General features: G+C 41.8%; 1 protein-coding gene across 1 annotated transcript in view; it reads left to right on the forward strand.

Moving 5' to 3' along the window:
• The window catches only part of LOC136160330 (cytochrome P450 3A24-like), a 56,070-nt gene extending 44,585 nt beyond the window's left edge, over window positions 1-11,485 (forward strand). The window contains exons 10-13 of the mRNA XM_065923836.1: window positions 2,725-2,885; window positions 6,078-6,304; window positions 8,678-8,840; window positions 11,268-11,485. Of these exons, the coding sequence (XP_065779908.1) occupies window positions 2,725-2,885; window positions 6,078-6,304; window positions 8,678-8,840; window positions 11,268-11,363 (647 nt within the window). The 3' untranslated portion in view covers window positions 11,364-11,485. The remainder of the gene's footprint in view (window positions 1-2,724; window positions 2,886-6,077; window positions 6,305-8,677; window positions 8,841-11,267) is intronic.
• Window positions 11,486-13,442: the final 1,957 nt, after the last annotated feature.

The raw sequence follows: 13,442 nt of genomic DNA on the forward strand, positions 1-13,442 counted from the left end.
ATTCTTTCTTTTGCTATTTTAATGCAAATGATTAGACTAGGATCATCACAACTCTTCAAGTTTTTTGTTGATTTCTGTAGCTTCTATACATATCTCAAACATCCCCTTGAAGACATGTGCCACAAGTCTTGTATTACCTGATGCCTCTCAAGGGCATAATCTATGATTCTTAGGCTACATTGTGCACATACATCTCCACATCTCATGAAAGTTCAGATGTTGTATCCATTCTAGGATGTATTCCAGTTCTAGGATGGGGTTTGAGAATCTGAATTTGTATTAGGCTTCCAGATCCTGCTTATGCTGCTGGTCCATGGACCACACTTTGAGTTGCAAGAGTTTATCTGTAGCCCATATTGTACTCTTATGTTCCTGTAAACAAGTTTTGATAAAATATAATTTAATTTCCCCTACCATATGGTCTGACTGGAAAAGGGAATGGCAAACCACTTCAGTATTCTTGCCTTGAGAACTCCATGAACAGTATGAAAAAGCAAAAAGATATGACACTGAAATAGAGGAAAACAATAGAATGGGAAAGGCTAGATTCTCTTCAAGAAAATTAGGGATACCAGGGAATATTTCATGCAAAGGTGGGCACAATAAAGAGAATAAGTGGCATGGACCTAACAGCAAAAAAGAAGATGTTAAGAAGAGTTGGCAAGAATACACAGAACTATACAAAAAAAATATTTTCTAGACCCAGATAACCATGATGGTGAGATCACTCACCTAGAACCAGACATCCTGGTGTGTGATGTCAAGTAGGCCTTAGGAAGCATCACTATGAACAAAGCTATTGGAACTGATGGAATTCCAGTTGAGCTATTTCAAATCCTCAAAGATTATGCTATTAAAGTGTTCCCTCAATGTACCAGCAAATTTGGAAAACTCAGCAGTGGCCACAAGACTGGAAAAGATCAGTTTTCACTCCAATCCCAAAGAAAGGCAATGCCAAAGAGTGCTCAAACTACTACACAATTGCACTCATCTCACATGCTAGCAAAGTAATGCTCAAAATTCTCCAAGTGAGGCTTCAACCGTACATGAACCATGAACTTCCAGATGTTCAAGCTGGATTTAGAAAAGGCAGAGGAACCAGATCAAATTGCTATCATCCATTGGATCATAGAAAAAGCTAGAGAGTTCTAGAAAAACATCTACTTCTGCTTTATTGACTACACCAAAGGCTTTGACTGTGTGGATCACAACAAACTGTGGAAAATTCTTAAAGAGATGGGAATACCAGACCACCTGACCTGTCTCCTGAGAAATCTGTCTGCAGGTCAAGAAGCAACAGTTAGAACTGGACATGGAACAACGGACTGGTTCCAAATTGGGAAAGGAACATGTCACGGCTGTATTTTGTCACCCTACTTATTTAACTTTTATGCAGAGTACATCATGTGAAATGCTGGGCTGGATGAAGCATAAGCTGAAATCAGGATTGCTGGGAGGAATCTCAGTAACCTCAGATATGCAGATGACACTACCCTTATGGCGGAAAGTGAAGAGGAACTAAAGAACTTCTTGAAAAAAGTGAAAGAGGAGAGTGAAAAAGCTGGCTTAAAACTCAACATTCAAAAAATGAAGATCATGGCATTTGGTCCTATCACTTCATGACAAATAGATGGTGAAACAATGGAAACAGTGAGAGACTTTATTTTCTTTGGCTCCAGAATTACTGCAGATGGTGACTGCAGCCATGAAATTAAAAGACGCTTGCACCTTGGAAGAAAAGCTATGACCAACCTAGACAGCATATTAAAAAGCAGAGACATTACTTTGCCAACAAAGGTCCATCTAGTCAAAGCTATGGTTTTTCCAGTAGTTATGTATGGATGTGAGAGTTTGACTATAAAGAAATCTTAGCACCAAAGAATTGATGCTTTTGAACTGTGGTGTTGGAGAAGACTCTTGAGAGACACTTAGACTGCAGTGAGATCAAACCAGTCCATCCTAAAGGGAATCAGTCCTGAATGAATATTCATTGGAAAGACTGATGCTGAAGCTGAAGTTCCAATACATTAGCCACCTGATGCAAAGAACTGACTCTTTAGAAAAGACCCTGATGCTGGGAAAGATTGAAAGCAGGAGGACAAGGGGATGATAGAGGATGAGTGGTTGGATGGATCACTGACTCGATGGACATGAGTTTGAGCAAGCTCCTGGAGTCGGTGATGGACAGGGAGGCCTGGCATGCTGCAGTCCATGGGATTGCAAAGAGTCGGACATGATTGAGCAGTTGAACTCAACTGACCATGTAGCTTTATTATTGTATCCTTAAAAAAAAAAAAATCAAGCTGTGCCTTAACTAAAATAATTTAAAATATTCTAGGAGGAAAAGCTACTCCATTTTACTTTGAGCTAAAGTTCTTTTACAGTTCTCTAAAGGACACAATGATAACACTGTAGATGTTAGACAGAAGTGCTGTCTCTTGAAATTACCCAGCTTTGTTGGTGGGGGGTGGCATTGCCAGGAACAGAGGGCCAAGAATAGTATAGACTTGGAAAAAAACTAGATCAAGACAGTTTTTGGCTTTTTCTTGGCTCTGTGAGGAAGACACAGGGTGGAAATCACTCTCAGTTTGATTCTGAATTACTTTTACATGATTTCCCCTAGGGGTTTGAGAGTTTCACTGAAATATCTCGTCATTTAAACTATGGTTTTTACAATGCCATGCTTTACCTAAAATGTCTGTACTTTTTTTTTTTTTTTTTTAGCTCTCTCTGACCAAGAACTCTTGGCCCAAAGTATTATCTTTATTTTTGCTGGCTATGAGACCACTAGCAGTACTCTTTCCTTCCTTCTATATATTTTGGCCACTCACCCTGATGTCCAGCAGAAGCTGCAGGAGGAGATTGATGCAACTTTCCCCAATAAGGTGAGTGATGATACCCAGAGAGAGAGGGGGAAGGTGAAGCGTTAGCATGATTGTCTTCTTCTTAGGAGATTTCTGCCAAAGGCATAAGCATCAAATCATTTACCCCCTTTCCCAGGTGGTGCAGTGGGAAAAAATCCAATCCTTCTTCCAACGCAGGAGGTGCGGGTTTGATACCTGGGTTGAGAAGATACCCTGGAGTCAGAAATGGCAACCCACTCCAGTATTTTTGCCTTGGAAATCCCATGGACAGAGGAGCCTGGTGGGCTACAGTTCATGGGATTGTAAAGAGTCAGAGAAGACTAAGTTATTGAACACAGCACATTTAGGAAGGATCTAAAGGATACAAAGCAAAGGGAGAAAACATAAGTAGTTCGTGCTACTCACAGCAATATAAGTACTTTGAAAAAAGTGCTGGTCCTGCGGTATCAGTTATCAGAATAATGCCAAGTAAAATTCACAGAACTTCAGTAGCATCTAGCAGTAACCATTTATTTCTCTGGTGTCTGCATTTGTTGTTCAGGCACTACATTGTGCCGGACTCTTTGCGACCCCATGGACTGCAGCACGCCAGGCTTCCCTGTCCCTCACTATCTCCCAGAGTTTGCCCAAGTTCATGGTGTCTGCATAGTTATCTGTTGATATTGGCTGGACTTGCTGTGGTCTGGGCTGTGGTCTGTGGTGGATCTAGGCTGGCCTTGGCTAAGTGGTTGTGTTGCAGGAAGGGGGACCCCTTCAAGGGCCCAAAACTGGGCTCTTGTCGAACACTCAGAAATGAATCGTCCGAGGAGACACATGTGCTAACAAAGCAAGAGATTTTGTTGGGAAAGGGCACCCGGGTGGAGAGCAGGAGGGTAAGGTAACCCAGGAGACCTGCTCTGTCTCATGGCTTGCAGTCTCGGGTTTTATGGTGATGGGATTAGTTCCCAGGTTGTCATTAGCCGATCATTCTGACTCAGAGTCCTTCCTGGTGGTACATTCCTTATTCAGTCAAGATGGATGCTAGAGAGGATTCTGGGAGGTGGTTGGACATATGGTGTCTCCTTTTGACCTTTCCTGAACTCTTCCGGTTGGTGGGGGCTGATTAGTTCCGTGTTCCTTACCAGGACCTTCTGTCGTAAAACAACTCATGCAAATGGTTACTATGGAACCTGGCCAGGGTGTGCGGTTTCAGTCATTGTGCTTCCCCTAACAGTTGGACTGACTCAGCTCCACACATGCTCCTCACATGTCTCAATCTCTACATGTTTGCTTCTCAGGGCAGCAGTAGATGTCATGAGCAAGAGGCCTAATCCCTAATCCCTTCGACCTTCAAAACTCTGCTAGCATCACGCATAGCCAATATTCCACTGGCTCAACGTGAGCCCCCTGACCAACCTGAGTCAGAACGGGAGGGCACCGCAGAGTTAATGGCAAAGGGAATGGACAGAGGAAATGGTGGAGAATTGGGACCATTAATTCAATCTACTGCCCTGTGTAAACTTTAGACTAGGTGGAGCCTGGTGTCCAAGAAAGGATATATGGTAGGAAACAGGACGCGAGCATGAGACCTGACTGGTTTTGGACAAGTCTTATGACCTTTCAGAATCCTAGGTCCTTCGAATACTTTGTAGGGCCTGCATAAATTAGAGATGATGTTTCTTCTCTGGTAAACCCCATATTGGGATTCTTTTGATTACAAGAAGATCAAAAGGCCACTAACAGACCGAGGCTAGCTAAGGGATTGCATTCCCTCCTTTTTATAAGAATACTAATAATACTAGTACTATTGGCTGATACGTGCTTCTTACTTTATATGTCTGTTGTAAATACTTTCTATTTATAAATGTGTTTAATTTTGAAGAAATTCTTTATTAGTCAGGAGAGGGTAGCTTATACCTCAGTAACAGACAAGTCTGGAATTTCAGGGGCTTTCATAGCGAAGTTTTCCATCACCCACGTATACACGCTGAATGTGGATTGTTAGTGGAGGATCGAGTGGACAGCTCCACTTCACAGAGTCACTCAGGAAAATGACTCAGAGCCTTCACTGTCTTATAATTGCCTTATCTGGAGCATGAGGCCTTCTTGTCTGCTGTGGAATAAGGAAATCAAGAGCTGCTTACTGGGTTTTCAACTGATTTGTCTCTGAACTGACATAATCACCTCAGTTCACAGCCTGTTTGCAAGGGTGATTTGACCATAACCTCAAGTGGGCTGGGATACATGGGGCCTACATGGATGCTGGGTGAGCAATGAGTGTCTCTGCCACACAACCCTCTGGAGGGCCAGCTCCCTCTGTCTCCATGTGACATGTGAGAAACCTGAGTGACAGGGAGATGAAATACTTCCAGACACTAGTTGTGTACCTGGTGGTGATCAAGTCAAGCTGTGATCCAGGGTGTTGGCTCCTGAGCCACTCTTACCCTCTACAATGTTGCTCCTTGACTACAACCCCATGTGACAGCCATGCATCACCCCCCAGTGGTCTCAGATCTCAGCCAAAACTGGAGTTCTTTGTGGTGTGCGGAGACCTGGCCCCTGGGGCTGCAATGGCTTGTTTAGACCTTCAGACCTTAGGGTCACACCTGTAGGAGTAATAAGAGGCCCTTCTAGCAGCAGACGGTGGGGTTCTGATCCTCTTGTAACTTCCTTGTGTCTGAAATTGCGTTCTCATTCATACTCTTCATTTGCGGATTTGGTTCAGAAAGGAACTCGTTTCTCCCCAATTATTTATAGAGTTTTCATATATTGTTTCCAGACTGTATGTGTATAATGAAGAGAATGAACAATCAGAAGTCTTCAACTAAGAACCTTCATGTTGAATAGGGGATTTGCTCTTTTATACATTCTTTCCTTTGTACAGATGTGTGGCCTCACTTTCAAAAAGAAACAGTGACTGTGGCCTATTTCACTTAAGAGTAAGGGTCCTAGTCTTGGTCATGTTTGTTCTCATGAGAGAGAAGATACACTCCATGATAACCTGTGGTGTTTCACAAACTATTTAGAGAATTGTTCCAATGTTCTTCCATTGTCATGACTACTGCCCATCTCAATGGGTGTTGAGAGGTCAAATAACATGTAAAATGTCTATAAATGCTAGCATTCTTTACCAATTTAATTATTCCCTGGAGCTCCTAACATTTCAATGGCCTACATAGATGGAGATGAAGGTTGATCTGATATCTTAATTTATCAAAATCTCTTTCTTCCCAGGCGCCTCCATCCTACGATGTCCTGGCACAGATGGAGTATCTTGACATGGTGGTGAATGAGACTCTCAGAATGTTCCCAATTGCTGTTAGAATTGATAGGTTCTGTAAGAAGGATGTGGAAATCCATGGGGTGTCCATTCCCAAAGGGACAACAGCGACAGTGCCAATCTCCGTGCTTCACAGAGACCCACGGCTCTGGCCAGAGCCTGAGGAGTTCCATCCTGAAAGGTACAAGACTCCAGGGAAGGGACCCCCTCTGATCCAGTTGCTCAGAGCGTATTCTGACGACTCTCATTGTGGGTAACAAATGTGTGACTATATAATCACTTTATTTTACACCTTTTTATTGATAAATGTCTTTTCTTATTCCAAGAACATTATTTGATTAAGTAATAATTAAAATTAAAATAAATAATAATTAAAATTTAGAATTTTACCAACTGTGAACTAGAAAAAAAAATTTTAGCTCTGTACATTCTCAATACCTTAAGCTTTGCTGTTGTTTAGACACTAAGTTGTGTCTGACTCTTTGCAACCTCATAGACTGTGTCCCACCAGTCTCCTCTGTCTGTGGGATTTTCCAGGCAAGAATACTGGAGTGGGTTGCCATTTCCTTCTCTAGGAGATATTCCTGACCCAGGGATTGAACCCATATCTTGTGCATTGGCAAGTGGATTTTTTTAACCTCTGAGCCATCATGGAAGCCCAATAACTTAAGATAGGCCTCATTAATAGTGGAATGTAAATCCTGTGGACATTTTTCTATGCATATACCCATTGTCAGAATGGCATTATATATAGTCTGATTTTCAATTGCTTACTTTATTTAGCAGTAAACTATAAACAACATTCTGTGTTTTTTAAATATATTTATATATCTTGCATCTGCTAAAATTCACTTAACAGCTATATTATTTTAGGTGTATTGGTTTTTATTCCTTAAAGTCTGTCGGTCTGTTCTCCATAGTTCTTTGAATTCATCACTAACATTCCCATATTTCCATTGTTTTAAACATTGGCTGCTGTTTCCTCTATTATTATTGTGGGGCTGTAGACTGAGGACCTAGAGGTCTCTTACCTGATGGTTCCAGCAGCCTCAGTGAGGATGGAGACACAGGTGCCCTCGTTCAGTTTGTGGCTGCAGACCTGAGCCAGCTCCCTTCTGCCTCAGTGTTTGGTGACCTTTCGGAGAGAAGTCCTCCGGTCTCTAGATGTCTAGGCTTCCTCCCTGGAGGGGTTAATATTGCCTTCCGGGAATTCAGAGTCAGGGTCTGATTTGGGCACAGATTGGACTCTAGAGAGAGTTGATGCGCTCCCATTTATTTTACGGTGAACAAAATTTGGATTGAACGTTTTAGTGCACTAGCTGGATCTAGCCCTTTATGAGCCCCTGACTATGAGCTCCCTGACAGCAGGAACTGTGTCTTGTTCACCCTGGTGTCCCTAGCCCTAGCATAACCTGTACATGTAACATTGTTGAAAGAAGAGTCAGAGTCCACCAAGTCCTCCGTCCTGGACCAGCGAACCTCAGTGTCTCTCTCAAGCTCAGCAGCTCCCCCTCCTGCAACCTCAGGAACCTGAAACCAGAGACCACTCACTGTACTTCCCTTTGATTCATTCAGCCGTCAAGCAGAGAGGTAGTACTCACCTGTGGGTGGCAGGGACTGGGCCAGGGGGTGAGAAATCCAAATGTTAAAGCCCATTATTAAGAGTTTTGGACATATACACTGTATATTCTATAGGCTCATGTCTATGAATAATGTTTAATGTATCTGTTTGTGCCCATTCCCTGATCAACACCCATCAACCAGGTCTGCACCACTCACATGATGCCCTTCGACTAATTCTCCATGCATCTGAAATCACATTGTCTGTAAATATTCAAGAATAGCCTCCAAAATAGGGACTCTAAAATACACAGAACCACAATGCCATTACTTACCCCAAATCCACATATTTTCTTAATATATTCAAGTATTGAGGAGTCAAATGTGAATTGAGCAGAGGTCTAACCATCAAGGACTTTATAGATTTGTGGAAATGATAGACACAGAAATCAGTGATTGAACCAGAGTAGAGTTGAGTCATATGCCCACATAAATCTATTGACTTCAACATCCTCTGTATGTGGGAGGAAGAGACACTCATACACAAGAGAAGGGGAAGGGAAAACAATTGAAAACTAACAATTAAAATATTCAGAGACATTTCTCCTGTTTCCTTCGTCTCTGAGCACATGACCAATGTCAGTGTTTACAGAGGCAAGAACCCACTCTTCAGTCAGTCTCATTTCCTAACTGTCTTTCAGAGCCTGAGCATGTCACCAACTTAAATTTAAATTTCATATTTAAAGATATATTTTCTTTAACCATCCTTCATCTCATCTGCTCACCAGGACTGAAATCTCCTGTGGGGTCTGGGGAATAGGAAGGCCCTGGGGCTTACCTTTCTGACAGCAAAATCACCACAGCAGGATTCAGTCATCTGCCCACAGGAGTCTCCCTTATGCTACTGGTTGAGGGTTTAAGTTGAAATCTCAGACGTGGAATTCCTGTGACTTTTCTGTTTCATTCACTTTTTCATCTACTGTTGTGGATCCAGGTTCAGTAAGAAGAACAAGGACAGCATAAATCCTTACATCTACCTGCCTTTTGGAGCTGGACCCCGAAATTGCATTGGCATGAGGTTTGCCATCATGAATATGAAACTTGCTGTCGTCAGAGTCCTGCAGAACTTCTCCTTCAAACCTTGTAAAGAAACACAGGTCAGCAGTTCGTTCTGCATAGTGTTTTATTGAGAATTTTTTTGAGTGAGATGTATCTCTCTGTGTCTATAAGATTGTGATCTTTTCGGATAACAATTTAGTTTACTAGACAGAGAATCTGTTTGAAGCCATCTGTGACCTTTAATTGCCAACCATCCCTGGAGGGATAAGTCTGTGGCTTCATACAGACCCAACTGTAAAGGTCATCTAGAGTCAGTGCAATTAGCACGACATGACTGTACAAAGTCAGTGAACTTGAGCAACTTTTAAAATTTGATTTCATGTCCACTGGAAGGAAGGAAAATGTCGTACAAAGTCGTGAGAGCAGTGATGACCATGTTACGACTTTTCAGTGATGCCCTTCTCCATGGGAACTTACAGAAGCTCTCCTGACAGTGATTCTCAGCCACTATTTGTACAAAGAAATTACTGGGGAGCAATATCCCGATGCTGAGGTCATCTCAGCGTCTCTAAAATAATTCCCCCAGAGTGTGGCACTGAGAGCACCCCCACTGATCCTCCTGTGCAGCCACAGTGATCCCTGAGTGAGAGCATTTCTGCCGGATGGGAAGGCTTCCCACGGCCCCTCACCTGCCAGGGATCCTGCTGCCATCTAGCTGGGCCCCCTTTACATTCTAACAATGACTGTGTGTCCCTCCTGTCCACCCTCCAGTTCGTTCTCCCCCTTCGAGTTCCAGTTCAGTCCCAAGCACCTCCATGCAGCCTGCCCATCCAGGCCAGAGCCTACTCTCCCCTCTGCTGTGTTTACAGGTACCACAGGCTGGCATCATGGGTCCTACCACCTAACTTAATACTGCATCACTGAACCAGCCAGTTTGGTTCCTTTGTTTCCTTTGCACCTAAAAAGATCTTTAACTCTGTCCCCTCATTTTATTCCTTCGATAAATGCCCAATGGTGCCTTGATGTCATCAGGCAATGTTTAAGGAGTGACTTACAGTTGATTAGAGCTCTTGGACACAAATTTGGAACAGTTTGAACTTTAAAAATTTAACAAATATCATTTGTGTACTTGCTTGTTTTATGTGTCTCTGTGTGTGTCTATCTGTAGGAAAAATGCATACCATTTGAAAGTTTAAAATAACAATTTGTTGCAGTTATAGAAAGACCTGAAATCTCTCCACTGAGGAGCACACAGAACAGCTGCCATTGATTCTTGTCAAGCACTGCCCTTTAATAAGTCTTTATTTCTAGGAGCCACACATTTAATAAGCAGCGGCTCCCCTTGAGTAGCTTTCTTGGGGAAGAGGAGGACAGAGATGCTTCCATCTTACCTTCAGGCATCTGTGTGGTCATCCTGTAAGGGCAAGCACATGGCAGACTCAGCTCTGAGAGAAAGGGGGCCTCGGGCACACCTGGGAAAGGCAGATGCCCCCTGTAAGCTCCACCCAGTCCCCCACAGACTGGAGCTTCTCCCTCCACAAACACTTACTTGTCCTTCATTCAACTGAGGTTAGGTTCCCCCAACTCCCCACTCTGTTGGTTCCCCCAACACAGAGGGAGTGACTGGATGAGAAAGGGGTTAAAAATCTCAGACAAAACACTGTAGATCATCAGAAGTTCACCATTTGTACTACGCTTGGGAACCAAGGGACCTTTAAAAAAAAAAAAACAGGTATAATGCTTCATAGGCATAGTGCTCAGTCAGTATTTTTGTGCAAAATGAATGATGGATGAATGCTTTCCCTATCCAGTCTTGACATAACTTACAGAGTAAGTACAGAGAATCAAAGATAAAGAGGGGAATCTGGATGCATGTGATCAAAAGGTACAAACTTCTGGTTATGATAAATGAGTACAGGGATATCACATAAAATGTGATGGTTATAGTTTTTAGACATTTTTAATATAATTAAAATAAAATTATAAAATTTTAGACCTAAATTTTAACATAAAATTACAGACATTTTTATGTAGTAGAAGAGAACAGATCCTAAAAGTGCTCATGAGAGGAAAATAGTGTTTTTTATTTTTCTATCTCTATGAGTTGATGGATGTTAACTAAACTTATTGTGGCTGTAATTTCATGATATATGTAAGTCAAATATTTATACCATAAATCATTTATATCTCAATAAGTTGGAATTAAAAAAAATATTAAGTGAATAATAAGGGAGTACTAGAAGTGACTTTGTGCCCATATATTTTATAACATGTTAAACAGACCAATTTTCTGAAAGTCGTAATCTATTAAAATTGAATCAAGGAAATATTGGCAGCCTGCCCCTCCCTATAGCTATTGAACACATTGAATTGGTAGGTTAAAAAAAAATAAAAAATACACAATGCTAAAAGTAGCTTGTATATTGTTGTAAAGCAGTATTGTCTGAAATGTATCTTGTCTACTTTACTTCTCTTGTTGGCGGTGCTTCATTCATTGGTTCTTTTATGCTTGCTTAACTTTGCAGATCCCCTTGAAAACAACCAGTCAAGGACTTTTAAGACCAGAAAAACCTGTTGTTCTAAAGGTTGTGCCCAGAGATGGAACCATAAGTGGAGCTTGACTTTCCCTAAAGACCTGGGCTTTATTCTTCAAGGAGCTGTGTCCCAGAATTTCAGGGGGGTTGATTTACTTTGTAGTAAAACTCAGAAATAAAGGTGGGCTTCATCTGTTGTACCTGCTGGATGACTAGGGTATCTGCACATTTGTTTAGCTTTCTCAGTGTCTGTGTTTTTATATATTGTGTAACATGAAAGAGGTGACTAATGAGGGCTAGATACGTACACTCAGCTTATCTGACTCTCAAACGACCATCTCCACCCACCCGCAGTTAGTAACATCTACTCCAGAGCATTGATCAAGAAAGAAAATGTCTCAACAGTTTTATCAGTAAATTAATGAAAATAAGAATTATTGTGGTGGCTGAAGTTCTGACATTTACTTATATATCACAGGTTTTATTTTATATATCCCAAATCAAATATTCTATTGAGCAGCTCTATAACAACTCTTTACAAAAGTGTTATATGATACTTTTAATACATCCTGCACTTTAGGGGGAATGTGTACAACTGAGTCAGGGAGAGCCAGTGACCAAACACTTGGCCATCACAATCGCTGGTGGGTGGGGACTGTTTCAAAACTGCTGTTTGTTATGTTACATGGGTAAGAATTAATTCACAGTGATTTTGCCCATTTCTTAGAGAGTATGTTCATGGTTTAAATCTATGTTTTTTGAGCACATATTTTATATAACAACAGACACGCATATACTATTAGTTTTGATTAAAAAATTTCATCCCATCTCCCTGATATTTCTAGAAGGTAGGAAACAGGTTTTCTTGAAGTGTCTTTGTATTCCACCCTCAATACCCAACTGTCTTAACACAATGAACATGAATAAAAGATGGTTGGTTGGTCAGTTGATTGGGGAGAAAGGCTACAAGCACTGGTCACTTTCAGTTGATACCAGAAGCTGCACACAGTCCTTCCTTTCCCATTTCTGCCCCTCCCATCCACAACCCCTTCCTTGCTAGTGTTTTCCTCAATAGTCCAGTCCTAAAGTCATTGAGGGAGCACAGACGATGGGCAACCTTACATTCAGGGTGTGGGCAGAGAAGGGGGGCTTAGTGGCTCCGAGTTGTAGACTGCGTAGAGAGGGGAAAGTATCCACAGAAACAGCAGCCTGGCATGAGTGTGGGAACATAGGCTAGGAGAAAGGAGTGTCCAGCCTGAAGAGTGGTCTGGCCAGGGCACCCAGAGCCTAAATAGGGTGTGGAGGTCCGAGGAGGATGAGGAGGGCACCATGAGTAGAAAGGAGTTTGAGTGGCAATAGCTACATAAAGGGGGATTGATCAAGTAAATAAATATATTATGGATAATGCTACTGTAGAAGAGCAGAGAAATAGCTCCAGAAGGAATGAAGAGGCTGAGCCAAAGTGCAAATAACACCCAGTTGTGTATGTGTTTGGTGATGGAAGTAAAGTCCAATGTTGTAAAGAACAGTATTGCATAGGAACCTGGAATGTTAGATCCATGAATCAAGGTAATTTTAAAGTGGTCAAACAGGAGATGGCAAGAGTGAACATCAACATTTTAGGAGTCAGTGAACCAAAATGGACAGGAATGGGTAAATTTAATTCAGATGACCATTGTATCTACTACTGTGGGCAAGAAGTCCTTAGAAGATATGGAATAGCCCTCATAGTCAACAGAAGAGTCTGAAATGCAGTACTTTGGTAAAATCTCAAAAATGGTGGAATGATTTCAGTTCATTTCCAAGGCAAACCATTCAGTATCACAGCAATCCAAGTTTCTGACCCAAACACTAATGCCAAAGAATCTGAAGTTGAATGTTTCTATGAAGACCTATAAGACCTTCTAGAACTAACTCCAAAACACCAGTTTCATCATAGTTGACTGGAGTGCAAAATTAGAAGTTCAGGAGATATCTGGAGTAATAGGCAAGTTTGGCCTTGGAATACAAAATGAAGCAGGACAAAGTTTAGCAAAGTTTTACCAAGAGAACCCACTGGTCATAGCAAACACCCTCTTCCGACAACACGAGAGCTGACTCTACACATGGACATCACCAGATGGTCTATATTGAAATCAGATTGACTGTATTCTTTGTAGCCAAAGA

Source organism: Muntiacus reevesi, chromosome 2, assembly GCF_963930625.1.
Source record: "Muntiacus reevesi chromosome 2, mMunRee1.1, whole genome shotgun sequence".
NCBI classification, from domain to species: domain Eukaryota; kingdom Metazoa; phylum Chordata; class Mammalia; order Artiodactyla; family Cervidae; genus Muntiacus; species Muntiacus reevesi.